Genomic DNA, 27,642 nt, shown 5'->3' on the forward strand with positions numbered 1-27,642 from the left:
CCCTGTGCTGAACTGAGGGCTAGTGATCTGCAACCCACAGCAAGGTTAGTGCAGGCTGGGATTTGTCTGGGGCAGGAAAGGCTTAAGGCAGATCTGTGAGGGGCTGATTAGTGCTGGCAGTGGATAGTGGCACACAGCCGGGGAGAGGCGTAAGGGAACAGGGGTGAGGTGTTCTGAAACTCATGCGGGAGCACCAGGATGTGGCAGTGCCGATTCCCGCACGGGGTATGGCCTGCAGCAGCTGTAGGGGCCCTGGGGAGCACGTCGGGGCGCCATCTTGATTAGCGTCGCCATAGCAACAGGCTGAGGGCGCCGCCGCCATCTTGTTTACCGTCACTATAGCAACGAAGATCGGTTGCCGCCATCTTGTTTTAACGTCGCCGTAGCAACGCGATCGGTCGGAACGGAGCCTCCATTTTGTTTACCCGTCTCCACAGCAACCGGCCCGGCCATGGCGGGCCCGGGGCGGCTGGAGGAGCTGGAGCTGAGCTCCGAGGAAGCGGAGAGGCTGCGCCGGGCCTTCCGCGACGAGCGGTTCCGGGCGCTGCTCGCCGAGTACGCGGCGGAGCTGGCCGACCCGGAGCAGCGGCGGCTGTACGAGGAGGAGGTGACGGCCCTGGAGCGGGAACGCGGCGTGGAGGTGCGCTTCATCCACCCGACGCCGGGCTACGTGCTGCGCACCAGCCAGGCCGGCTCCCGCCGCTGCTACCTCAACGTCTGCAGCAACCCGCACGTCGCCCCGCCGCAGGCCCGAGCCGAACCGGGCGGACACCGCTGGGAGCTGCCGCACAGCCTGGCGCCGGGCCGCGAGGAGCTGGGCCGGGCCGGCCGCCGCCGCGTGGTTTACGACGTGGTCTTCCACCCCGCCGCGCTCCGCCTGGCCGCCCGCAGCGCCCGCTTCCGCCGCCTGCTCAGCGACGTGGCCATGGAGGCCGTGGACAGCCGCTTCTCCGCGCAGCTCGACCGCACCAACGCCTCCGTCCTCCGCGGCACCCGCTACAAGGGCGTCCCGCAGGCGCCCGTCATTCGCTCCCCGCTGCCGGGCGGCGCCCCGCGGCCGCCCTCCGACACCGACCCGCTGCTGCCCGCCCCGCCCGGCCCTCCGCCCGGCCCTCCTCCCGGCCCTCCTCCTCCCGCCGCTCCCCCGCCGGCCCCCGTCCCGCCGCCCGGCCCCACCACCCCGCGCTGGAGCGTCCGCCACCGCTCCTACGTGGACCTGCAGGATTACCGCTGCGGCCGCGACTCGGCGCCCGGCCCGGTGCCTCGGGAGCTGGTGGTGACGGTGGAGCTGCCGCTGCTCCGCTCCGCCGCCCAGGCCGAGCTGGAGATCCGCCCGCGGGAGCTGCGCCTCGACTCGCGGCGTCCCGCCTACCGCCTGCGCCTCCGCCTCCCGTACCACGTGGACGAGAGTGCGGGCCGCGCCGTGTTCGACAAGGCCAAGCGGCAGCTGCTGGTCACGCTGCCCGTCGTACCGCCGCCAGCCCCGGGGGCGCCGCTCGGGGAGGTCGGTGGGGGGCGGCGGGAAGAGCCCCGGCCCGGCCCGGATCTCCCCGAGGAGCCGGCGGCCGCTTCCTCCCCGCCGCCCCGCTCCGAGGCCGCTTCCCCGAGCGCCGGCCCCGAGCCTGGAGCCGCTTCCCCCGCTCCGAGCGCCGGCTCCGAGCCGGTTCCTCCCGACGGAGCCCCCTCTCCCTGCCCGCCCGAGAGCAGCCCCGAGCGCATGGCTCATCCCCGGGGCGGCGGTGACTCCGGTCCGGCCGCCGCCTTGTGCCCTCCTTTCCGGTGCCGCCAGGATGAGGCCTCCCTCACCCTGCTCCTGCTGGTGCCCGGCATCCAGCCCCAGAGCCTCAGCGGGGAGGTGGCCGACAACCGCTACAGCGTCCGCTTCTCCAGCGGTGCTGTCGCCTATGGCCTCATCCTGCAGTTCCCCACCGCCCATAGGCTGGCTGCCCCCGAGACCAGCGTCAGCGTGGGCGCCCACAATGCTGCCATCCTGCTCGCCAAGGCCACGGAGAGCAGCGGGCTTTGGGAGAAGTACTGCTTCGGCTCTGACGCCTCTGCTTTGCAGGTAACAGCTTCTAGGGGTTGCCGTACTCTCCCCACATGCTGCCCTGTGTGTGTGATAGCTCAGGGAGCTCTCAGGTTATCACTTGCAGGGCTGGTAGCAGACGTCAGCGTGACGAACGACATAATTAGTGCTGGTATCGTGTGAGCGGAATGAAGGTCGTGTTGTGGAGCTGATAGCTTCGTCCTTGGGGCTGGAATGACTTCTAAAAGAAGTGCTGATACAAGTGAGAACGGGCTGCCCTTCATCCTTAACCTTACCCACCTGTGTTTGCCAAGATTGCCAAGTTCACCAGCTGCTTCCCACAGCAACAATCCAAACCAATAGTAACCGCAGCGCTGTGCTCTGGGGGAGCCTGCAGGATGGGGACATTAAGATGGTCTCCAGAGGTCCCTTCCAACCTCAGCTGTTCTGAAACAACCTCCTGTCTCATGCAGCCTGTGCATGTGAAGAAAAGAGATGTTGGTCATCCAGCAGAGGCAGGCGTGTGTGAGGGGAGCGAACCCATCTGCCTTTCAGGACAGAACACAGTGCTGTAGCCATGGGAGCTGTGAGCAGTTCCCCCCCTGTGCTGCTGTGCTTCCCATCCTCTCATTCCAAATCTGAGTATGGTTCTAATGGAGGTGTTTTATTATTCTAAGGGCCATGAGGCAGCGGATGCTCTGTGTGATGGAGGAGGAATACAGCACATCTGCTGCATCTGGCTGACACCTCGCTGAGGGCCAGCGCTCTCCCCAAATGATGCTCTGTGCAGCAGCGCTCGTACACGTTTGGTGGAGGATTTCTCCATCAAATCCACCATTCTGTGAGCTCCGTGCCTCTAACAGCTTATGTGAGCAAGGGTTAAGGCTGTGCAATTCTTAGCGAACTCTTCAGCCCCGTGACTTTGAGCTTATCTTTGTTGTAGAGAATCCAACACTTTGCAGGTTGGATCACAAACCATAGGAGTGCGAGTCTGCAAAAATGGCAAAGTTTATCTAAAGGGCTGATGACTTGGAGAGCCTTAATTGCTCAGTTCCTCCAATTAGAGCACACTGTGCGATTCTGAGGGAGATACATTTATCCCATTAGTGTATGTGCTGCTGAATCTTCCTGTTTATTTCCCATCTAGCAGGCTGCACACCTTTCCTGTTGGCTTCCTGAAAGGAGGAGCTGATCAGCTGGGTATGGATTTATTGAGAACCACCTGCACTGAACTGCTTACAGTGCATTTCCTCTACTTGGAGCAGAGCAGGAGCCTGCAAGTCTGTACAGTTGGGAGCACAAAGTGTTTGGTGCTGGTTGGTGGAAGCAAGCCCTGGGTGCTGAAGCAGCATCTGGTTGCACCCAGGAAGCTCTTGTACCAACTGCTGCCTATGTTCTGTATGGATAAGAAAGGGACGAATGGCAACTAGAAGCATTCTGACTGCTTTTTCACCTTGTCTGTATATATCCATCTCTTGCACTGTGTGCCGTGATGCATGTCAGTCTGCTCACTCATCGGCTCCTAGCAGACAGGCCTCAACATACATCTAGCAATCTTAGTCCTGGAGTACCTGACAGTCTGCTGCAGTTCTCCAGGGACATGAGCAGAAATGAGGAGCTATTAGTAATAGGTGAGCGGTTGGACTGCATGATCTTTTAGGTCTTTTCCTACCTTGGTGATTCTATGATGATGGGGTGAGCGTACAGTGGTTTGCAGACACCACTGTGATTGATGTTCATTCATTAGCATTTATTGTTTTAAATGGTTATAGCAAAATCCTACATTTGAAGGGAGCAGAGCGCAGCTTTCTGTGGCTCTTTGCAGGGTTCTTGCTGAAAATTCAATTTGGGGGCAGGAAATTCCGCTGTAGTGTCTGGTGCTGTGGCTGATGGATGTGTTTGCATGCTTTGATCTCATCCTTGTGGTCAGGATACCTGATGTGTGCATTATTGTGATGGGGGGGAACGTCCTTCCAGGGAAAGGTGTTCAAATGCTACTCAGTAATGGAATTTTTGATCAACGCCACCTTTTCTTTTTGTGATGAAACCCACAAATCTTTAAATGTTCAGAGTTTATCACACATTGCAAAGTGTTCTGGATGGAGTAGGAGGAGGAGGAGACTTGGAATTAGTCACAGGCCTCCCAGCCATTCATTTATGTAGCAGAGTAAAAAAGATGGATTTCTTCTGTGTTGCAGCCCTTCTGGATCCGGGGCAGCAAATTGAAGCGGTTGGAATAATCTGAAGTCATTTGTTCTGTTTGCTTTTGTTCCGAATCGGTGCTGTTTCCCAGCAGTGCCTGTGCCAGCACAGATAGCTGCGTTCAGTGAAGTGAGAACAATTAATATTTAATTAGAGCTGCTCTTATATCCTGTCTTCTGTCCATTAGCCATTAGTCTGTGGTAGCTTCTCCTCTGCTAATGTTGGTTTCCTCAATTTGTCTGCTGTAATCTCTGTTATTTTTCTCCTCTGGATCTATTCCTGTAAATCAGAGCTAAGTTTTCTGCACTGGGATCTGCCAGCCCTGCATCCATCACAGAGGAGAGTACTAGAGGGATAAGCTCAGCAGCAGTGCCCTGCTGAATGGCATCATGTGGCTTCTGGTGGCCTGGGTGAGCAACGTGTTATCCTTCACCTCCAGGTTGTGCTGCCGTCTGTCTGCTTGTAGTCTCTTCTCCCACAGCAGCAGAGCTGGGGGACAGCAAACAAAGAGCCCGGTGTTCTGTATGGACAGGAAATGCCCATCCTGATACTTTCTTAGAAGCTGCTTCTTACGGGAGACGAAGGGCTTGGGAGCAGGTTCCTTGCTGGGTGAGTGATGCAGAAACGTGCCTAGCTCGCCGCTGGCTGTTCCAGTCCCCTGTGATGCTGCCCGTGTAATTGCCTCCCATTAACTCACCAAACAGCCAGCAAAATGCACTGGGATAATTGCTCGCTGCATGAGCCGAATGTGTGTCTTCAGAGCCCCATCCCCAGGCTGCGATGTATTGCTGCACGTTGCTTCATTTTTATTGCCTGCGTGCCTTTGCCCAGATCAACACGCCGATAGCTGCGCTGGTAATTGCACAGCTCTGCCTCGCCTGCTTCTGAAGTTCTCTTACCACAATGGCCTCTTTTCTCCTTAGAAATTGGACTGATGCAGATAATGGAAGAAGAACGAGTCGTGCTCCGCTTAGAACAGCGCTCTTGAAGCAGAACTTCAAGGACTGGGTTTCCTTTTGTAAAGGCAGAGCCTCTTGAATCGCTGTGCTGAAAGATGGTATATTTAGAGCTCAGTTTCCATAGATGCTGAGCAGTCTGGATTCCCACCGCAGCTAAAGCAAGTGCTTATTTTCAGCAAACCTCTGCAGCACAACAGTCCTCCGCCCCCCAGACCTCAGATGTGTCGCTGCAAAGACTCCTTCATTTGATAGCTCTTAACGTCACCGATGTTCCCACTTTGCTGCACAATGGATAGCTCTCTGCCAACCCTGCGCCGTACCTCTCTGATCAGCAGTTGCAGCCATTGCTTCTTTCTCTTTCAGAGTGGTTTCACCCCTTGGCCAAGCCGTGGTGAGCAGAAATCCTATGAAAAATGGACATTTCATAACATTGGACTTGGATTTATATTTCGGGGCTCAGATGTTTCTGTTTGTCACAGGCTGTAATGCTCCACTGCAGACCTCAGCGTGTTGATCCTTCTGCCCATCTCTCCAGGCCCTGCTTTTCCAGGAGAGACTGTCTGAATCCTAAGAGCACACACTGAGGAATCCCCTACACCAGAGAACGCCTTCATGTTAACACAACAGAGCCTGTGAAATACATAATGAAAAAGAATAGCTGAAGCTGAATAGCCATCAATAATGTTTGTGAGCCTGCCAGGCAAAGTTTCTGAGAACAGCATGTTCTGGAACGTCCCATTTGACGGCAGAGCTGGCGCTGGGAATTACTGAAACCGTGTCTTTGTAGAGCGCTGCTGTGTCGTGTTTGCTCTCCTGGTTGATTCTGAACAGAAATTCAAGCCAGGATATTCAGCAGCTCCACTCTGGCTCACTATTGCAGCCCATCGGCATTTGCACGTGCCATTCATTTCCCTTACCTGCCATCAGTGCGACCAAAGAAACTCGTGTTTTCGTTACTGCGTGATGTCTTTTCTTTGCTCAGGAAAGAAGTGTTGTGAGCATTACCTCACACAGGTATCTGAAAGGGAATTGTGCAGTGGCACAGAGCTTTGCTTCACTTCTGTGGGGATGCTGGTGTCTTCGTGGGGAAGTGTTTGATGGGTGCATTACTGAGCACAGTGTGCTATTTCTGCTTGGCCTGCCCACCAGAGCCCAGTGAGACCCTGTCAAAGCTCTTGCTGTTTTCCCTTTATTAGCAGCCCTTAGATAATGCTGAAGCACTGGAACCTCTGGTTGCTGCCACGTGTCCAACCTCTGGACTGAGTCCAAGCAGTGGCTGGGCCCGCTCCCCCGCTCAGCTCTCCTGGTGTTCAGTGATCTCAGACATGGGATTCTGATGGAGAAACAGTCTTGGTTCGAGGGGCAGCCTAGTGTGTGGTCTGCAGAGTTGTTGGAGTGCAAGAAACCTTTGCATTTGAAGGCTCTGATGATCAGGAACAGCTCTGAGCTGGGGAATGGAGCTGCTGCAGTGTGCTCCTGTGGGGTGCCAGCACATCCAGCCAGCAGTGCTGGATCACAGCTGTGAGCTTGGATGCAGCCCTGCTGCTTTTACTGCACCCACGATCTGCCTCCGGTTCCAAGCCGTTCTGAGCTGTTAGAGGTTTTCTTTTAACATTCAATCGGCGTTACCATTTTCAGTCACCAAACTGCTAGTCGGTATCCTTTGGTTAGGGGCACCTCTTAGATGGCAGCGTCTTAGAGAATGGTGCTAGAAAGTGAGCCTGTTGTGTTTCAACTGCAAAGGTTTGGGTTTGATTCACTTAATTTTGGGCTCAGTGCTTGAGGACCTTTAAGGAGGTTTTTGGGAGACCAGAGGAGGTTGGAAAAGGAGAATGGAACAAAATCTCTGTTGTTTGTTTTTCTTTCCCCAAGTAACCTCTTTCCAAACTGTGTTCAAATGGCAGTTTGCTGCTGCTCTAAAGCAAACAAACGTCTGATGAACTTTGAGTTGGTAAGTGCATTATGGGAATCACGTTCTTACACAGAGTGGTTGTGTTGGGAAACATTAACCTGCTGATGGAGCCCATGGAAACACTTTTTGAGCTGTTGGATCTTTGCAGGTCTTTGCATCAGGGTCTGGAGGATGCAGTGCAGAGGGCTCAGAGTGCGGCTGTGCGACAGCATGGCTGAGAGCCACAGGAAAGAGCAAATGCAGTTCTGAGCTGCTACGACAGTATCATAGATATCAGAAAACAAACAGTTTAAGATGCAATAATTTCTTTAAAGGGTCATTGAAATCATCCGTGGAGGCTCGTCCTTTGCTGCTGCGTTTACAGGTCAGAGCAAACAGGTTTTTAAATACATTGCGGAATCACTTCTTGCCAAATCTGTGCCTTGATAACATCTGCAGGAGTAGAAGTGGCTCGGCATATGCTCGCTGTGAACGCAGAGTTTGAATTACAGTTGCTGGTTGTCTGATCACGCTAATGACAGTCATTGTGCTGGTAACAAATGGCACCGCTTGTGCCAGCAGCACCTGCTGCTTTGATTTCTGCCAGGCTGCTGGCCTTCAGGCTTTGAGTACTTGAACTGTCGGTGCAGGGCTGTGGGAGGACAGCACAAAGCTGGTACGGGACCTGGAGCAGGGAGACACAATGGTGCAAGCATCAGCACGAGCGGTTATTTCTTGTCCTCCTCTCTATGCTGAGCCTGTTGAAGCTTTGCAGAAGTTGCCACGTTGTGACAGTTCAGTTCCTACACTAAATAGTAAAAACAACAGGGAGCTATTCTATTTGTCCCATACAGATTTTATGTGGTTAAGGTGACAGTTAAGCGTTGGACCTTAGAAACAGTGCAGCATCTGAGTGTGCGTAAGGCTGCATCTGCTGGGGGCAAAACTGTGCAGAAGCACCTCTTTGTTGCTCAGTCTGGGGGTGGTGCTGCTAATTGGATGTTACTTCCATTGGGCTGATGAGAGGGTATGACAGAGTGAGACCTATGGATATGAGTGACAGCAGAAGCATTGCAACTTATTCCTCCTGTCTCCAACTCAAGTATTCACTGCCGGATGGAAAGGTGGCTGCCCCATGCAGCCCTCTGGGTTGGTCTGGTTTTGCTGTGCCGAGTGAGGTCTGTCTACCCACAGCCTTAATAGGAGCTCTGGGCTCCATCACTCTTAGGAAGCTGCTCCTCCAGGATGTGTTTTAGGGCTGTTTGTTAATGGTAAGTGATTGAAACCTGTAGCAGCGTGTTTTGAGCTGCTGCTGAACCACAGCTGGCAGCCTCAGGACCTGCCCCAGCCTGCGTGAGCCCTGGGCACCTCTCTACTTCTCCCAGCCACTCTTGGCTCGTGCCTAAGGGGAGACCTGAGGAGCCTTCTCAGGTGCATGTGAAAGGGATACGTCATGCATGTTTCATGGCTGTGGCTTCAGGAGGTCTGAATGCCCACGGTGTTGGTGTTGTCCTGAAGCAAGAAGCTGAAACAAATCCCTGCTGGTAGGACAGGTGAGGACAGCAGAACCGCATTGCTGTGAATTGTTCCTCGGGTCTGTATATGAGTCGTGCATCCAAAGCACGTTGCTTTCTTCTGTACTTGTAATCGAGAGGAGCTCAGTGCACAATCCATATCCACGAGTGAGCGCTGGGACTGCTGCTTTGTGAATCGGGCTCCCAGTGTCGTTCCATGTGTGTTTCTTGCTCCAACACCTCTGAAACATGGGACAGAATGAACATAAGCTGCTCTTTCTTTTCCTTAGGAGAGACTGTTTGTCAGTGAAGAAAACATTGATGGATTCCTAGACACTGTTCTGTGCCCCTCCTCGTGCACGCAGTCAGACCAGGAAGCTCAGCCGTTAATTGAGGTGCTCGATGTGTCTGAGGACAGAAGTCAGATCAGGCTGAAGGTAAGGAGCTCTGGCAGCAGTATGTGCTGCTGACTGATTTCTGTACTTGAGCTGAAGAGCGTCAGCTCAACTGAAACTGCTGCCTTGATGTAGCACGGAAAACTGTAGCGTATGGTGTGTTTGTAAGCACTGGTGTCAGCTTGTAGGAAGAGGTTCACGTTTCTGCCTTTTAATGTCACCGAGAGACTGAAGCTTCATTCTATTTCACTGGGAAGGAGGAGAGCTGTGATGCAATCACTGGAGACGTCCCTTCACCTTGCAGGAATACGTGGCGGAATCCATGCACTGACTGTTGCTGATATTTAAAGAAAAAGTGGCCAACCAGTTACCTGGTGTGCCTCCTTTAGAGCAGTCCCATGTGCACACAGGTGATGACAACACACTGCAAACAAATGGGGGCAGGTGTCTGCTGAACAAAACCAGAACCTTCTTAATGTTGAACTAAATAAGTGAATGATCCACAGCCTTCCTATGTACGATGGTTGGGGTGGAGCTTGGTAAGCAGAGCTGGGCTTATCTCAGGGACCTGGGGCAGGAGGGAGGGCAGGAAGCTGCTGCTGGTGGCTGACACACGAAGGGCTCCTTAGGATGGGCAGAGTGTGCTCTGTTGCTGCCAGGGTTTTGTGCTCTGCCTTATCACAAGGACAGTGAAAACCTGGAGAATCTTGTTTGAATTGGGTCTCAGACTCATAAAAGTAGTTCTTTTGGTTCTTACCAGAGTGAGCCATGGCTCTGGGGTCAGGGAGGCTGTGATGCAGGCGGTGCAGCCCCGTGCCCATCTGCCCCCTGCCTGCTGGTGGGAGGCCTTTCTGCCTGCAGGGATCAGGCAGCAGCAGGTGGCACAGCTCACCCTCTCCTGAGGCAAACAGCAATTCCTCAATGAACTTGTGCTGAGGCCAATGGAGCAAGGCGGCTGTTTGCCAGTCCCCATGTTCTCAAACAAGACGGTCGTTTCCCTCACTGTGGGGTTCAAACCTGCTCCTCGCAGTGGGAGTTCAGCTCCTTTGGCTGGTGTTGTCGCCCCTGGGCACGGTGGCTGGCCTTTTTCCACTCTGTTAATTGCATTATAAGCCATGACCGCATGGAAGCTGCCCAGCAGTGTTTCCTACTGCAGAGGAAACCCTGAGGAAGCGAGCAGCCTCCCGGCCCCTCATTCCCACTGCATGGGATCAGGAAAAGCTCTGCACCACACCGACTGCTTCCTGGGGGGAGAAACGGGCGTCCCTGCCTGCGTTCACAGCAGCACGGGCTGCCTGGTCAGCTCCAGATATAAAACAATGAATGTATTTTCTCCCCAGGAGCAGGAAGTGGCCTGTTGTGAACGTGATGAAACCAAACGAGCAGTGAGCAGCTCAGGAGGAGACGTCGCTGTGAAGAACAACGAGGACCAACTCCAAGCAGAGCCAGAGCCACGGCGTGCTGCCACGGCTGAGGGACGGCCTACAGAAACACAGCGAGCTGCCACATCTTCTGTAACAGCTGAAACAATAGGAGAAGTGGATGGAGGTTCACAGCATTGTTTGCAGCAGGAACCTTCTGACACCGGTGCAGCACTTCCTGGCAAACCCGGGGGAAAGAAGCAAGCTTTAGAGGAGGCATTGGAAGGCCTGGGGCTGGAGGGGGGCTGGGAAGGGGGGGCAGGGAGCACGGGGTCATCCCCACTCCTGCAGGAGGTGGGCGCAGATGGGAGCGTGCAGAGCATTGCAGACCACAGCACGCACTGCAGCATTGCCTTCCAGAACTCCGTGCTGTATGAACTGGACTAAGGGGCCACGCCAGCGTTTCCTCCTCTTGTTTGACTCCGGTTTGTGTGGCTGCAGGGCTGAAAGCAGAACCGGGTTCCTTCTGAAGCTTTAATCTGTCAGACGAAGAATACATGAGCCATTAATACTTTCTGAAGGTAATAGGTCTAAGTTTCCTTTAATCATACGATGGGTTGAAATCATTTTGCGGACAGGAACGATGCAGCTGAAGCTCCGCGCTCCTGGAAGAGCCTCTTTATTGTTTATGTAACTTTCTTAATCTGTTGCCAAATGACACAGAGTAGTTGTATATCCTCCTCCTAATGGCTCCCTCAGGAGCCGCTGTGTTTAGTCCACCTAGAAATGAGCAGTGTTCATCATTTGCTCAAACCCTTCATTTTGTGATAACTGCAGGATTAGGCAGCCGCCGAGTTCTAGCAATCAAATGAAATTCCTAATTACACGGAGAAGTTCTAATGAGTCTCCTAGAAATAATTAGCATTTCTACCGCATATTCCGTCCTCGTACATGTTTTCAGCGATGCAGCATCCAAGCGCAGCCCCGTCTGTCAGCTGAACAAACACAACCGTGCAATGAAACCATCCTGTCTTGCAGCCGGCCGCTCAGCGCAGGCGACGTCTGGAACTGATTCCCTTCACCCAGCTGAGATGTGCTGTGGAGGAGCAGCTCTGAGCGCAGCACACTGCGGGCTCCTCCTCCCTGAAGTGCAATAACCAGGAGAACAAATGTACGGCCAACTTTCAATTCCTGTTCTGACCGCTTCTGGTTTTGGAGTCCAACGAGACCACAGCTCTCAGAACACACTGAAATGGGACGTGGGTCACAGCTGCTCTGCAAGCACCCCCACATTGCTCCGTGATAGGGACAGCAGTGCTGGGGGTGGGAGCTGTGCAGGGATGGGGAGCCCACGGTGGTGCAGCTCTGGGGAAGGGCTATGGGGAACAGCCTGCACTGCTGTTCTCAGCATCAGCCCTGACTGTGGCACTGTGAAGTGAAGCCAGTGCCACAGCTCATACAAGGTGCTGGCACTCAAATTGCCCGTAACAAACGCAGTTTATCATGGCACGTGCAGAGTGAGCAGTCTGTGTTATTTGGACTGTTCCACAAAGCTTGCCTTGCTCTGGAAGGAGCGCGTTGGTGACACACAACCTAAAGCAGAAGGGCAGTGCTGCCCGTGTCCCTGTGCACAGAGCTCTCCTCACTGGTCTCTTAACACCAGCCCTATCCCATCTGACTGAGAAAGGAAGTTGTGTTTTCACATTCCCTCTACATGTACCATAGGCACCTCTGCCTCCTTCACCCGCAGCTTCATTTGCTACCGCACTCGTGTCCCACAAAACCTCCCTGCTGCCAGCAGTGCTGTGCCATCGCCTTAAGCAGACTGATGAATGTTTGGTGTTAATAAGGGCTCTGCTGCTCTCGGCTCCATTCAGCCCCTTCCACCACCCAGCGCTGCTCCCGCTTCACACCGTTCTGCACTTGCTCCAGTGCAAGCTGGGGGCATCACACAGCTGTTGCTCTATTCTACCTCCATTAGAGCCACTCATTAAAACCACAGCGAAGTTCAATGCGTGTTGCTGGGCAGGCTGAGGGACACGGCCCCGCATCCCCAGCTCCACAGCAACACAAGGGACCGTTTTAGGGATAATGAAGAACTCCGGCATTACAAAACAACTGAATTTTATTTTGGCGGAACTAAAAAAACCTGTATATATTTATCTACATCGTAGTAAAAACAACCACTTCTTTTATCCTTCATATATTCACCAACACGCGGCCGACCGCCCGGCGCTGCGGATCGCAGGGAGGCAACACAGCGCCCGGGACGTGGTGCAGAACAAGAAGCCGAGGTGTCAGTGAGCAGCACAGCGCTGTGCTTCTGCAGGGCTCTCTCCTCCTCCTCCTTCTCCTGCAGGTCAGCACAGCAGAGCGCAGCACAGAGCGCAGCACAGAGCGCAGCACAGCGCAGCCATCCGCACCAGCTGAGCTCAGCACACGAGAGACGAACGTTTTGGGACACCTTTGCCATGAACGTTTATTCGTATTAAAGCAGAAACCAACTCATAAATGCTCGTTTTGTTTGTTTTTCTCTCTCGACACACGTGTGTGTGTGTCTGTAAAAGGCGGGACGGGGCAGTTCCAAAAGGAGAAGGCTGCAGCGCGCTCCTCACTGCAGGCGGCGGTAACTCTTACAGAGTTCGTGGTCCCGGATGTCCCCCCAGCCCCCGTTCTTGACGTGCGGGGCCAGCGGGGCCATGGAGAACCTCTTGCTGACGCTCATGGTCTCGGGGAACAGGAACTGCTGGTTGCTGCTCAGCAGAGAGTCGATTTTGGCACTCTGGGCGGCCGGCCGGCACGACTTCTTGTGGTGCATCCCGCAGTCTCCCGTGTGAAACACGCGGGGGATTTCGGGCACCAGCACCTTCCAGAACTTTGGAAGACACGAGACAGTCAAGTGCTGCAGCGTCCAGTCCCAGTTGTAGTCGTCGTAGGTGCAGAAGGCGTCCGTGCACTCGATGAGCTGCCGGTAGGTGTCTCTGCCGAAGGCCATGCCCATGTTGTGCTCCGTGGACTTCCACGTCTTCACCTCGGCCTTATCGGCGCGGCCGGCGAAGCCCCCGCGGCCCAGAGCGTAGGAGCCCAGCGAGACCAGCTGGCAGTCGGGGCAGTCGCGCTGCCGCATCGCCCACAGCCGCTTGAGCACGTGGTAGAAGTCGGGCGCCAGGTAGTGGTCCTCCTCCAGGAACACGACGGGCCCGGCGTGATCCCGCAGCGCCCGCACGCGCTCCCAGACGAAGTGCAGCTTCCACCACCAGTGGTGCTTGGTCTGCGAGAAGCGCGCCTCGCGGTAGTGGCCGAACGAGTCGGGGAACTCGGCGTTGAGGCAGCCCAGGCGCAGCGCCGCCGCTTTGCCCACGTCGCGGGGACAGTCGCGGGGGTCGCGGCCGGGGAACTCGCGCGGGTACAGCTGGACGCTGAAGGGGAAGAAGACCTGCAGCACCGGGCAGAAGTCCACGCCGGCCGCCAGCCGGTTCAGCTCGTCGGCCCACAGGTCGTGGCTCAGCACCAGCAGCGCGTTCTCCACGCCCGGCGCGCGCCGCAGCGACTCGAGCAGCAGCCGCAGGTGCTCGGCGCGATCGTGCACCTGCACCACCAGCACCACGTCGGGGCCGCCGGGCCGGGCCGGGAAGCGCCCCGCGTTGCGCAGCGGCTGGTCGAAGTTGAGGCGGTAGACGAGCGAGCGGTAGCTCAGCGTCCCGTTCTCGGCGCCGGCGGTCGGCGGGGCGGCGGCGGAGGCCGAGGCCGAGGCGTTGTCGGAGCCGGCGGGGCGGCGCGGCGCTTCGCTGACCCGCGGCGGTTCCCCGGTGCCGCCCCGCTGCTGCTGCCGCTGCTGCCTCCGCCGCCCGCCCGTCCCGCCGCCTCCCCACAGCACCAGCGCGCAGGCCGCCAGCGCCAGCGCCAGCAGCAGCACCTTCCGCTTGTAGATCCGCAGCCTCATCCTCCCGCCGCCGGCGGCCGCGCTGCCGCCGGCGCCGCCGCTCCCGCTTCCCCGCTCCGCGCGTGTGCGCGCCGCCGCCGCCCCACGCTCACACGTCGCCGCCCGCCATAGGGCGCCCGCGTCCAGCGACGCCGCCTCCTCATTGGCCGCCGGCGACGCCATTTTGAGAGGGGCTTCCGGCGGGGCGGAGCTGCGGGGGGGGGGAGCGGGGATCCGACGGGACGGGAGCGGCCGGACGGCGGCGATGCGCTGCACCGCCCCGCTCCAACGCAACGGGAGCTGCGGGGCTACGGGACCGCAACGGGACCGCGGGATGCGGCACCGAGACGTGGGTGCGGGGCGGGGGATCATAAGGGTGAAACACCGCAGCCGGGGGGAGGTTTCAGCTTTTAATAACAACCGCACAGGAACGTGAAAACAACGGAGCTGAGGAACCTTCAGGCAGCAGCGTGTGGAGCTGCCGGGGCTCCCAGACGTCACCGACACACACCGAGAAGCTCCCAGTGCTGGGACTGAGCCCACACAGCACTGAAGGAAACAGCACAGCCCGTGGGTCTGGAAAAGGTGTTTCCATTACAAAGAGATTCCTGCAGTACAAAACAACAGGGCCCTTCCTGGGCACAACCCAGCAGGAGGAAGGGCAAATCCCAGCAGGAGTTTGTTCTCAGCCTACAAACACTTCTGGCTCCTGGCAGAGGCTCCAGCAGCGCAGCAGTTGGGCAGCAGGTCCCCTCCATGCAGGGCTGCGATGAAGGACCCTCCTGCAGCTCCCATGGAGACCCGCTGGGCCGTCAGTGGTCGGCGCTGCTCTGCAGGTACCTGTCCAGGAACTGGGAGTAGCAGCCCAGCGAGCAGAAGTAGCAGATGACGGGCGCCTCCGTGCCGCCCATGTTGTCCACCAGGACCACGGTGTGAGCCACGTGGTGCAGGTTCATGGTCACCGTCACCTGGATGAAGCTGCTCAGGCAGGCGCTCCCGCACTGGCAGGTCTTGGCCACTTCCAGGTCTTCACACAGGTGGGATGGCAGCAGCTGGGAACAGTACGGGATCCTGTTGGACAAGAGCAGGAGGTGAAACCAACCAGCATCACTCAGCGCCAAACTGACACCGACCAGCACAGCTCAGACGTGGCCGCTTCCTGCAGGGGGGGCTGTGAGCCCTCAGTGCTGCTCAGGAGAAATGAAGGGTCTCATATTAAGGCGATGCTGCCATTGACACAACAGAATCGCTCCTGTTTACATTGGCAGCACTGCTTTGGGGGCACAAAACAGGGAGTTCCCGAGTGCCGCGTTAACCTCCAGGTGTGGGGAAGCCTGCAGCCGACACACAGGACTGGCCGAGCAGGGCTGACTCACATCACTACGTGTCCCATCAGCCACATACCTGTGGCTCCTGTGGGTTTTGTCACCAGCTCCATTTCAGGACAGCCCTATTTCCGGTCAGGACAAACACAATCACAGCTCTGGTGCCCAGAATGTCACTATGAAGATTGATTTCCAAATGTTTGCTTTTGTGTTTCGTTTCCTGCCCATCTCAAGCTTCTTGTCACTCCCGTTCCCTACTCATTAACTCACACCCAGTGGATGTCAGACACAATGCATGGCCTACCTGCTATTTGATGGTGTGTGGGGGAAGAGTTTTGGGTGTGAAGATAATCCCACTCAGCAAGTCCGCTCCGTGTAAGAAGCCCCTGCACACAGTGCCCCTGCACACAGTGCCCCATCACAGCTGGCAGCCCACTGATCAGTGAGCAGGGCCTGACTGCTGCCCCCACCTTGCTGAGCCCCCCGCAGCAGCAAGCAGACACTGCATCCCCGCTGTGCCTTATGTAAGGTCAGAAGCGGGCGAGGTTTGAACCTGAACGCCTGGCTGCTCACCTCACCTGCAGGGTGTGCCCTGCCTGCCCACACCTGGAGCACACAGTGCTGAGCAACCAGCCCAGCATTCCTGGGCTCCCCCCACCCCCGAGGCAGGAACGGGCACAACACAAACCTCAGGAGAACCTCAGCTGTCTCTCCCCACCCGTCTGTACCCGTGACTCTTCCATTGTCCAGCTCCCTTTCTGCCCAGAAGAGCAGAGTGGGAATGGCAGCAGATGGTAGCAGACACGCAGTGAGAGCTGCGAGTGCTGTGAGGGCAGAGAACAGCCAGCACCAAACGCAGCAGCCTGGCCAGCACAGCAATACTTCACTGGGACGCCTCTTCCTGACACTGCTCAGCTCGTGCACGGCACCATGCAAAGCAGCCTGACCTCAGTGCTGTGTGGCACAGGGGAACGTGCTGCCAGTGCTGCTCTCACATGGGAAGGGACAGCTACGGCCTGGATTTTTCCCACGTGGTTTTAGCACAGTTTATATATGAGCACGAGATGAAGGGCAAGCATGTTTGAAAGCGATTTCCAAGCCAGAGCCCAACAGAACACACAACCTGAGCCATAACATTTGCTGTAACATCAGCTCCTCCATATAAAAAAGCTGGAAGCAGCTCAGGGTTATAGAGCCGAACCTTTTCCTATGGCTGGGCAGGAACACTCTGTGATGGAGCCCTCATCCTGTGGATACAACTCATTCCAACCTGCAGCATTCTCTAAAGGCTTCCAAGTTCCCAATTTGCTGCTGGAACCCGTGCTGTCCTGCATCATAACAGCACTAATGGACGAGCAGAATCCAAAGCAACGTGAGCACCGTGAGGAGCAGTTCCCACTAACGGGAGAAAATCCAAAGCAGGAGCTGAGCGGGTTTGAGACAGAGCAAACGAAACGTGTGCCCATAGAGCCACCCTTACCTGTAATTTACAGTAGCTCTCGCAGCACATTCTAACAGAGTCAATGGTATTTTCAGCTGTATGTTGGGAAGGAGGGGATTAGGCTGTTCAAAAGGGTTTCCAAAGAGATCCAAGTTCTCAAGGCAGAGTTTCCTAAAATCACTGGGCAGGAAAGGCAGTTTGTTTCGAGCTGCTGACAGAAAGCGCAGGTGATGCAACTGGCCCATCTTGAACGGCAGCCTGATCAGCTCGTTGTCATCCAGCTTTAAGTTCACCAGTTCTCGCAGTTGGCAGAACTGAATGGGAAGAGCTTTAATTCTGTTCTGGCTGAGGTCCAGGCACTGGAGCGATTTCTGAAGGGTAGAGCAGCACAGAGCGCTGCTGAAGGACTCCAGGTGGTTGTCGTGCAGGTTCAGCTCCTGAAGGAACACCAGGTCACCGATGGTGGCTGGCAGCTGCTTGATGTGATTGTGACTCAGGTCTAATTTGCGCAGCTTCTTCAGACACAGCACACGCGTGTCGATCCGAGCCAGCCTGCAGTACGAAGCTTGGAGGTGTTCGAGGGAATAGGGGAAGCTCTTGGTGAGCGGATAGTCCCTTTTGGAAGTGATGATCATTTTTGTTTTAGGTTTCTCAACTTCGGAGGTCTTTGCTGGTACCAAAGCTGAGAGTGGGAGAGCAGCAACATCGGTGCCTTGGTGAGCCAGTCTCACAGCTGAAAGGAAAGTCTTTAGATTGCTGGCATTTGCCTGCAGGAAAACACGAGCGCGGCATTAAAAGTTCATTATTCTTGCACTCATTTGTACAGTAACTTTTGGAATTATTTTGTATACACACAGAACCCTAGAATGGCCTGGGCTGCAAATGCCCACAGTGCTCATCCATTCCAACCCCCTGCTGTGTGCAGGTCACCAACCAGCAGCCCAAGCTGCCCAGAGCCACATCCAGCCTGGCCTTGAATGCCTGCAGGGATGGGGCATCCACAGCCTCCTTGGGCAACCTGTTCCAGTGCGTCACCACCCTCTGGGGGAAGAACTTCCTCCTAAGATCCAACCTAAACCTCCACCTCAGCCTGAATCCACCCCCCCTTGTCCTGTCACTGCCCACCCTCACAAACAGCCATAATCATCAGGTGATACCAACACAGCAGGGCAATGAAAGGGGAAACAGTTCAGGCTCATTCTATCCATGTGCTGTTTACAGCATTTAAGAGCCAACCGCATGCAAAACAAACCTCTTTGAATAGCTCAGATCCAACACAGTGTTTTGGCCCTCAGAAAAGGAACAAAGCACAGAACTCACAGCTGAATAGAAAGTACAGAAAAACAGCCCCACACACTGTGATGTGCCTAACCTGCAAGGTGATGAAAGGACAGATTACACCAACACCTGAAGGGAAAGCAAAGGTTTAATTATCCCACACACATCTACTTATCCTGATGGGGCATCCTCCTTAGAAGGGGAAACTGCACAGCAAAAACTTGGATTGGCAGGACTGCTCACATTTATTATCTCAGCCAGGCTAAAACACATCATAGAACCATAGAATGGCCTGTGTTGCAAAGGCCCACAGTGCTCATCCATTCCAACCCCCTGCTGTGTGCAGGTCACCAACCAGCAGCCCAGGCTGCCCAGAGCCACATCCAGCCTGGCCTTGAATGCCTGCAGGGATGGGGCATCCACAGCCTCCTTGGGCAACCTGTTCAGTGCGTCACCACCCTCTGGGGGAAGAACTTCCTCCTAAGATCCAACCTAAACCTCCCCTGTCTCAGTTTCAAACCATCCCCCTTGTCCTATCACTGCCCATCCTCATAAGCAGAGGGTGGATAGCGATAGGACACACTATGCAGCTCTCCCCAACTACAGGCAGAGCCGCCATGTTCCCAAGTAAGGAGCAAACTAAAGCTGAGAGGAAAGACAAAAACTACTCCAGATGTGTAAAGTCCCAGCAAAACAGCTCATCGATGGGACGAAGTTGCAAGCAATATTGCTTGGCTGCCTTGGTGTGAGATGCAATAAGTACCTTCCTTCTGCAGCTGAACACTGGGATGTTTAGGTAAGTTTACACTGTTCACCTGAGTTGAAATTAAGGGTGCTTTGTGTTCTGGGTGTTTACAACAGAGTCCCTCCACAATACCTCCATAAAGGAGCCATAATGTCTCTAAGAATGTGTTGAGAAAAATACCAAGAGAGGGGAAAAAAAAGCAAAAAGAATCATCTGGAAGCGTTCAGGAAGTGATGTTCTGCCACGAGCCCAATGTCTGCCCTGCAGAAAAGACGTCAAAGTGCTGAATTAGTGCACTTCAACTGCACACAATCTTGTGTTCCAGAGCTCAATGAGAGATGACAAAGCAACCGGAGATTATGGAGCTGTCAGCTGTGTGGAGCAGCAGGCACAGACCTGCTGAAGGCAAAAAGCCCAACGCAAACCCACTAAACACACCGACTTTATAATAATGGTGCAGACTGTTGGTCTCAACTTAGTTTGTGACGGGGCTGATCGCAGCAACAGGCGGCTACAAGGGTTTCGCTGTGGATGCCCCATCCCTGCAGGCATTCAAGGCCAGGCTGGATGTGGCTCTGGGCAGCCTGTGCTGCTGGTTGCTGACCTGCACACAGCAGGGTTGGAGCTGGATGAGCACTGTGGGCCTTTGCAGCCCAGGCCGCTCTCTGTACCCGCACCCACCTTACTGAGGCACACATCCACGGCGGGCTCCTTCAGGCGCACGGTGGCTTTTCCCTCCTCCACGAAGCGTGTGAAGAATCGCTCCACGTTGTCCCGCACCTGCCGGGGAACAGCGGGCGCTCAGCGGGGCGGGGGAGGAACCCGCGCGGCCTTCCAGCCCTCAGCCTCACCTGGTAACGAACCCCGGCCCGGTCCCTCGCCGTGCACACCATCAGGTACACGCCGCCCCGCTCCCGGCCGGGCTGGCGGCCGAGGGAGAGCAGCGCTCTGGTACCGCGGCCGCGGCCCTTCAGCCCGCAGGCGGGCAGCAGCCGGCTCAGCACCTCCACCTCGCACTGCAGCCGCATCGCCGCTCCTCCCCTCGCCTTCCCTTCCCGCCCTTGCCGCTCTTCCGGGCGCGAAGGGAAGGCGAGGGAAGGGAGGAGCGGCCGGAGCCGCGTTGCCGGGAGCGGGCGCCACCTGGCGGCGGGGCGGAGATCGTGGAGCCGTAGAGCAGCAAAGCGCGGAACGGTCCCGGCTGGAAAAGCACCCCGGGATCCCAACCCGCCCCGCGGCTCTGCGGGACCCACAGCTGCGGGACGGGGACGGGCTGCGAGCTGGGGGCATTCAGAATCATAGGGACATAGAATGACAGGGGTGGGAAGGAGCGACAAGATCATCCAGCACAACCGTCCTCCCTTTGCCGTACCTACAGTAATCCCCTAACTATATCTCCTATAGCTCCCTGTCCAGACGCCTGTTGAACACCGCCAGGGATGGCGACTCCAGCCCCTCCCTGGGCAGCCATTGCAGTGCCTGGCCACTCTGTGGGAGAAAAAGTTCCTTCTCATGTCCAGTCTAAACCTCATCTGGTACAACTTGCGGCCATTTCCTCGGGTCCTGAGACAAATACCGAATTAAAGCGCCTCCTGCCCGTAGGGCGGCGCGGTGACGGCGTGCGAGGGGCGATGGCTGGAATAAATAAGGGCGGGCGGAGGTTTCGCAGCTGCACGACTCGCTCTGGGCCAGCAGGAGGCGCTGCGGAGCCGGCAGTGTCGTGATGCCGCCAGCAGGAGGCGCTGCGGAGCAAACCGCGGTGCGATGCCGCCAGCAGGAGGCGCTGCACTCACGGGGCAAAATAGAGGGGTCGGGGTGGGCTGCGGGGCGCGGGTGGTGCAAAAGCGTTTGCGGTGCGGGCAAAAGGAACCCGCGTCTCTCTGTGTTGCCCAGGCTACGCTGCAGTGGCTATTCACAGGCGCGATCCCGCTACTGACCGGCACGGGAGTTTTGACCTGCTCCGTTTCCGACCTGGGCCGGTTCACCCCTCCTTAGGCAACCTGGTGCGCCTCGGCTCCCCGGGGCTCACCATATTGATGCCGGCCTTAGCGCGGACGCCCGCTCGGCATAGCGCACTGCAGCCCAGAACTCCTGGGCTCAAGCGATCCGGCGGGCTCAGCCTCCCGAGTAGCTGGGACTACAGGCGTGCGCCACCGCGCCCGGCAGCGGCACAACCGCAGCGCCGCCACTTCAGCTCTGCTCGGCGCTGACGTCACGCGGCGGAGGGAGGGGGAGCGGCTCGCTCTGCGCACGCGCCGCCTTCAACTCTCCCGCGCCTGCGCTCCGTGCGCCATGAGGGCCGCGGTGCAGGGCGGGAAGCCGGCCCGGGTTGATTAGCGCATGCGCGGGCCGCCATCTTTCTCTCTGGGCTGTGCGCGCGGCAGGCAGCATGGGACACCAGCAGCTCTACTGGAGCCACCCCAGGAAGTTCGGGCAGGGATCCCGGTCGTGGTCGGTGCTCGTCCCGGGGTGTTGGGGCTGTTGGGTGGCGGTATCCTTTGCTCTCTAGGGGTTCCCGCTCCGCCATTACCCGCCATGACCGCTCCCTTCTCTCTACAGCCGCGTGTGCTCCAACCGCCACGGCCTGATCCGTAAGTACGGGCTGAACATGTGCCGGCAGTGCTTCCGCCAGTACGCCAAGGACATCGGCTTCATCAAGGTCAGCAACGCGCCGCGCCGGGCTGGGCTTTGCTTTGTAACCTTACTGCTGCATCACTTGTGGTCGTTGTTTTGCAGCTGGACTGAACGCGGGAGGATGAGGACAACGGCTGAGCCTGCGGCTTCCTCGGGCCTCCCCGACCCACCTACAGCACCGCGGGGCAGCTTCGTTCAATAAATGGCCTCCCTGCCCCATCTACCTGTGTCTTCCTGTGTCTGTTCTTAGGGCTTGTGTCTCACTGCCTGGGTTGGGTTCTGGGTTGGTCTAAGTGGGCTGGTCTTGGTTATTTAGGCTTCAGTGAGACAGAACCCGGTGATGCCTTAGATGGAGATGATCGGGGGGCTGCAGCACATCCCCTGTGAGGACAGGCTGAGGGAGCTGGGCTTGTTCAGCATGGAGAAAAGAAGGCTGGGGGTGAGCTCATTGCAGCCTTTCTGTACCTGAAAGGAACCTATAATCAGGAGGGGAGTCAACTCTTTGAAAGGGCCGATAATGGCAGGACAAGGGGAAATGGATTGAAGTTGAAAGAGGGAAGATTGAGGTTGGGTGTCAGGGGGAATCTCTTTACTCTGAGAGCGGTGAGGTGCTGGAACAGCTGCCCAGAGATGCTGTGGATGCCCCGTCCATCCCTGGAGGTGTTCAAGGCCAGGTTGGATGGGGCCCTGGGCAGCCTGATCTAGTAAACATGGGAGTTGGGTGGCCCTGCCTGGTGGGGGTTGGAGCTTCTTGATCCTTGAGGTTCCTTCCAAACCGGTCTGTTTTGTGATCCTGTGGTGCTTCTGAGCCCTAGGGATGCAGCCTGCTTGCTCTTGGCTGCTTGGTGACTCTGGTGTCATCTCACACACATAAATAGGGCTCCTGGGGCTCTATTGCTGCTCTGGTCTGTGTTGGTGTGTTCCACAGAATCCTTCGAGTTGGAAGGGACGCTTGAAGGCCATCTGGTGCCATTCCCTGCAGTGAATGGGAACACCCACAGCTCCATCTAATGCTCAGACCCTGCCCACCCCGACCTTGGGTGCTGCCAGGCCCAGGGTACCACCTTCTCTAGCAACCTGTGACAGTGCCTTACTGCAAGAAACAAAACAACACAACCCTTCGTCCTTATATCCAATGCCAATTTTCCTCTTAGTTTGAAACCGTTTCCCTTTGCCACAGTGTGTCTTGGTGAAGAGTTGGGTCTCCTTTCTTACAAACCCCCTTTAGGTATATAGAAAACTCACACTGAACTTTCCTTGGAGCTTCCTCTTCAGGCTGAACAGCCCCAGCTCTCACAGCCTGCCCTTACAGGGGAGATGTTCCATCCTTTTTATTGCCCTTCTCTGGATGTGCTCCAACAGATGCTTGTCTTTTTGGGTGTGCTGGGAATCCTTACGTTTCCCTTACAGAGGCAGTTGAATTGGCAAATGGATCAATGCCTTCCAGCTGAGTGCTGAAACTGAGCTGGGGTAGTGTTGGAATGGGGATGTATTGCAGCACTGGTGGCTGCAGTGTTTGTACCACGTGCTATTAAAGCCTTGCTTCTGAGGTGGAGAAGGGCAGCAGACCCCAACCTTTATACCTCTCTGAACTGCAGAGTGGAGGAATCTTGTTCATGTTTCTTTGTGGACGGATGCAGGTTGGGATGTGACAGATCGTGTGGTCACAAGATCACGGGGCTGTCAAGCAGGCAGATATGTCTGACTTCGTGGCTTGTGGCCTCTGGTGAGCTTTAGCATCCTGCTGGGGACCTCTGACAGCGTGTTGAGCAGGAGCTTGAGGTGTGTCTACAGCAAAAGCAGAAAGGCTGTGGGGGTGATGTTGCAGGTTGGCAGCAAAAGCATGGGACGTTCCAGCCTCTCTCCCAACAGCCGGCCAGATAACGTTGCACTGCAGTGTGCTGCTGCTGTCTGTTGGTAAGAGCGGTTTGGGAGTTACCTGAAGGTAGCTTGGATCTTCGTTGAGTACTTGGAAAGTAGCACCAAGTGTGTAAAAGTGAGTTAAAACAACCAGACAGGGTTAGCTTATTTCCCCCCCTAAAGATGTATTGCTATCTGCAGAACTGCTATGCTGTTATCATTGCAGGGAAGGAGCAGGTAGTTCTGGGGTACTAAACAAGATCAATTGATAGCAAAATCCTGATCTGGACATTGAAAGGTGGCTGTGTGGAGCTGTTGCCCAGAAGATTCCCATCTTGCCTTTGCCTCGAGGCAATAACGCATCAGACTGAGCACATTCCCACAGGGTTCTGCCTGTTTAAATAATACACCAGCTCTCCAAATGTCACACAGACCGTCTTGCATCACAGTGCTGGCCAGATGTGTTGAGCCTCCTGCAGCCCAACGTGGTGATGTCTGAGGATCCAAACAAGCTGGGAAGGGCTGGGGGGGGCCTTAATGGGAACTTCTCAATGTAAACCAACATTTAGATCCATGAGGGGGGCTGGTGCAGGGAATAGTGCAGCTCCAGCACTGCTGGGGCTCTGGGCCTGAGGGCTGAGCACGTGTTAGTTGTGAGATGGAAAATGGTGATAAAAAAAGCTCTGTACCAATAGCTGCCCAGCAGGGATGCCAACTGAGAAGCGTGTTCCTACCTGAAAACAGAACTAAAGATGCTTCTGAATTACTCTGTGCACATTAAACCAGCTATATCGTCACTTGGTAATTTGGGGAACAGGAAATGTTCTTGTTTTGTTCCTATTCTGCAGCTCCCATCTTTTAAGCCCACTGGGAAGGCGGTGTAGCACAAACTGCGGCGCCTTTACACCTCCTGCTGCCTAAACCGGGTATTGATTGCCGGTGTATGGAGAATGTTAGGTGCCAGAAGCTGGAGTTTGCTGAGCTCATGGTGAAAACTGCCTTCTTTTCCTTCCTCAAGTTGATGGTTACAGGCTCTGAAGGTGCACAGATGCAAAGCTGAAACTTATTTGGAAGCAAAGTGATTTATAAAGAGCTGCGGATTCCCCTGAAGAACAGGTAAAATCAAAGCACTCTTTAAGGACTTTGCATTAATAGCGAACAGCTAAGACATGTTTTCCTGCAGGGAAATAACATTGCCTGTTTGGAGCCTAGTAAAAGCTACTGATAGCTTTGGTTTGAAAAAGATGAAGCTCCAATTGCTGAAATAGAGTTTATATGGGATTTGGAGTATAGGAAAAAAGCACTGCGTTGCATTGGATTATGCACCAGATAAAATCTGTGATTATCAGAGGCTCTGAGAGGAATTTGCAAAGCTTTGGGTAGAACATTGGCTTTTGAACTCACCCCGAGGCTAGAAAAATGAAGCTGCCTGACACGCTCAGATAGGACAAATACGATTCCTTCGGGTAGGATGCAGCAGTACAGGTGCTGTGGGGGGTCCTTGTGCCCCAATGGCCTCCTGCACAGCTTCCCTGTCCACACACCGAGCTGCAGCCCAAGCCATGGAGCTGCTGCATGGCAGCAGGTGGGTGTGGGAGCAGGCTGGGGGTGGCCTTTGGGCTGTTTTCCTTCTTGTAGCATCTCGGGATGTGTGCCAGGGAGCTCTTGTCACCTCGGCTAATTCCAGTTCCTTGCCTCAGGGACTGAGGGCTGCTCTGGTGTCAGTGCAGGAGGCTGTCAGAGCTGCAATGATCCTCAACCTGAGTATTCATTGGCATGGCCACTGCTACCCATCTGAGCTACGGCTTTTTTATTAAAAACAGCTGATCCTTCTGCTGCTACTGCTTGAAGGTGTCTTTTGAGGATGTTTTTTCCCCCAGAGGTGGTGACGCACTGAACAGGTTGCCCAAGGTGGCTGTGGATGCCCCATCCCTGCAGGCATTCAAGGCCAGGCTGGATGTGGCTCTGGGCAGCCTGGGCTGCTGGTTGGTGACCCTGCACACAGCAGGGGGTTGGAATGGATGAGCACTGTGGGCCTTTGCAGCCCAGGCCATTCTATGGTTCTATGTCTGCACTTGTGTGGTCCTTGTGCACGCTTTTGTGCTTCTCCAGGATCAGCGTTGAGCACCACAGCAGGGTCCTGTGCCCACGCTGTGTCCTGTGTCCCCATGTGCAGATGTCAGCACACAGCCAGGCGCTCACGGCAGCAGCCTGTGTTAAAGCAGAAGCTAGGTGGCGCAGTCTGCCTGCTGGATCTGTGCAGAAGCAGCTCTGCAAAGCCCTCTGCCAAGGCTGGCCGGGAGCTCCTGTATTTCTCAGCCTGAGATGAGAACCACCTTTTCAGTTCTTGCCTTGAGGCTGTGCAGAGGGGCCTCATCCGAGCTGGCACCACAAATACTCGTCAACCTGCGGGACATTTATTTATGAATACATTGGAAAAGTCTCAGCCCCCACCTATGTGTCACTTAATGTGCTTCAATGCTCTGACATTGCTCTTCTACACACCCTGCTCTTATAGGCCAGCATCCCTCCCAGCGCAGCTCCCAGCCCAGCAGCAGGTTTGGCTGGAACACACTCCTCACCCTGATTTCTGCAGACAGCCAACACCGGGCTGACCCTGCAGTGCTGCCCACCCATTGCAGGCCCATGTTTGGTGACTTTGTTGGCCCCTGCTCCATCCCAGCACCCGGAGGAGCCCTTGGCTGTGTGTGCATCACCCTTCCTCATCCCCGCTCCCCTTCATGGTACAGTGAGATGAATGCCTGGAGAAGCCCAGGCAGATGGGATCTGGCTTGCAGCGTGGTGAGCAGAAGTGCTGCTAAATAAAACATTTTCCAAGGCTGGCATTAGGCATCAGTGGCTCTCTAATTCGCGACGCTTGTTGGGAGTGTGTGTTTGTTGCAGACAATGTTTATTTATGGCATGTAAAATCTATTTTAATCAAATAATTTCCATAACTGAATATTTATGCCAACACCCACTGAATGCTCCTTGACTAAACTGAAAACTATTTATTCGGTTATAAATGTTTACTTGTTTAGAGTTAAAACTGCTTTAAACAAACTTAAAAATCAAATCAACATCTTCCCTGCTAGCTGAGTTTTCACTTTATTCCAGGCATTGCCTGGAGCTGCTGGGGCTTGGAGGGCACTGGGATGCTGCTCTCAGATATAGGGTGTGGGTTTGGGTGGTGCTGTGTGGGGCTGGAATGGACTTGGTGATCCCTATGGGTTCCTTCCAGCTTGGATTTTAAAGGGAAGCCTGCCTTGCACGGCTGGTGGTGCTGGGTGGGGGCTTATAGATTCATAGAATCAGTAAGGTAAATTCACCCAGTAATAAGGCTGAAGGAATGCAAACAAGTTCAGCCCGTTTGGGGCTTCGAGTTAATACAGATGTCAAATACTTTGTTCAGTATCTCTAAATTTCCCAAGCCAGCAGACATTTTCCTCCTTTACAACTGCATTTATAATAGATCTTACACAATCACAGAACCATTAAGGTTGGAAAAGACCTCTGAGGTCACCATGTCCAACCATCTGCTGCCACCAATATTGGCACTGCCCGTGTCCCTCAGTGCCGCATCCCCACAGCTCTCCAACACCCCCAGGGATGGTGACCCCTCCACTCCCTGGGCAGCTGTGCCACTGCAGCACCGCTCTCTCAGAGAAGAAAAGTTTCCTAATATCCAGCCTTTGTCAGCTAAATTCATGACATAACTCTGTCCCAAATCCCCATAATCGATTATGTTTGAATCTAAATTAACCTCAGTGAAACATCATCGAGTGTGTTGAATCACCTCGGGCCTGTGGCACTACGTGATGAGCTCCTGCAGCACAGTTGCACAGAGTTTCACTCTTTCCCTGTCTGAGGGTGTTGATGGCCATACTTTGGGCTGTGTGCTTTTGGGCTTCCTCCCTGCAGAGAATGACCTTACTTGTGAAGCTACCTAGCACAGCAGGCAGTGGTTTGCTGCCGTCAAAGCTTCACGCACAACTTGCTTGAGGATGAGTTCATGCCATGAGAAATACAGCTTTAGAACATGCCTCAGTTTAAAACGTGCCCAGTTTTTCTGTGGGAAGACACAGGAACACC

General features: G+C 55.3%; 4 protein-coding genes across 4 annotated transcripts; 2 read left to right on the forward strand and 2 right to left on the reverse strand.

Annotated features, from left to right (window-relative positions):
• The first annotated feature begins 320 nt into the window (after positions 1-320).
• On the forward strand, positions 321-12,476 carry DNAAF2 (dynein axonemal assembly factor 2). Its single transcript, XM_072337406.1, has 3 exons — positions 321-2,065; positions 8,883-9,029; positions 10,328-12,476. The coding sequence occupies exons 1-3, from the start codon at positions 452-454 to the stop codon at positions 10,793-10,795; spliced, it is 2,229 nt and encodes a 742-aa protein (XP_072193507.1). The 5' UTR covers positions 321-451; the 3' UTR covers positions 10,796-12,476.
• A 355-nt stretch (positions 12,477-12,831) lies between these two features.
• On the reverse strand, positions 12,832-14,356 carry MGAT2 (alpha-1,6-mannosyl-glycoprotein 2-beta-N-acetylglucosaminyltransferase). Its single transcript, XM_072337409.1, has one exon. It carries the CDS (start codon positions 14,289-14,291, stop codon positions 12,960-12,962), a length of 1,332 nt encoding a protein of 443 aa, XP_072193510.1. The 5' UTR covers positions 14,292-14,356; the 3' UTR covers positions 12,832-12,959.
• Positions 14,357-14,659: 303 nt separating this feature from the next.
• Positions 14,660-20,117, reverse strand: LRR1 (leucine rich repeat protein 1). Its single transcript, XM_072338239.1, has 4 exons — positions 19,911-20,117; positions 19,741-19,839; positions 17,076-17,803; positions 14,660-15,341 (listed from the first exon to the last, which is right to left on the reverse strand). The coding sequence occupies exons 1-4, from the start codon at positions 20,085-20,087 to the stop codon at positions 15,083-15,085; spliced, it is 1,263 nt and encodes a 420-aa protein (XP_072194340.1). The 5' UTR covers positions 20,088-20,117; the 3' UTR covers positions 14,660-15,082.
• Positions 20,118-21,346: 1,229 nt separating this feature from the next.
• Positions 21,347-21,913, forward strand: RPS29 (ribosomal protein S29). Its single transcript, XM_072338594.1, has 3 exons — positions 21,347-21,507; positions 21,616-21,715; positions 21,793-21,913. The coding sequence occupies exons 1-3, from the start codon at positions 21,446-21,448 to the stop codon at positions 21,799-21,801; spliced, it is 171 nt and encodes a 56-aa protein (XP_072194695.1). The 5' UTR covers positions 21,347-21,445; the 3' UTR covers positions 21,802-21,913.
• Positions 21,914-27,642: the final 5,729 nt, after the last annotated feature.

The sequence above is a fragment of the Excalfactoria chinensis genome, chromosome 5 (assembly GCF_039878825.1).
Source record: "Excalfactoria chinensis isolate bCotChi1 chromosome 5, bCotChi1.hap2, whole genome shotgun sequence".
Taxonomy (NCBI): domain Eukaryota; kingdom Metazoa; phylum Chordata; class Aves; order Galliformes; family Phasianidae; genus Excalfactoria; species Excalfactoria chinensis.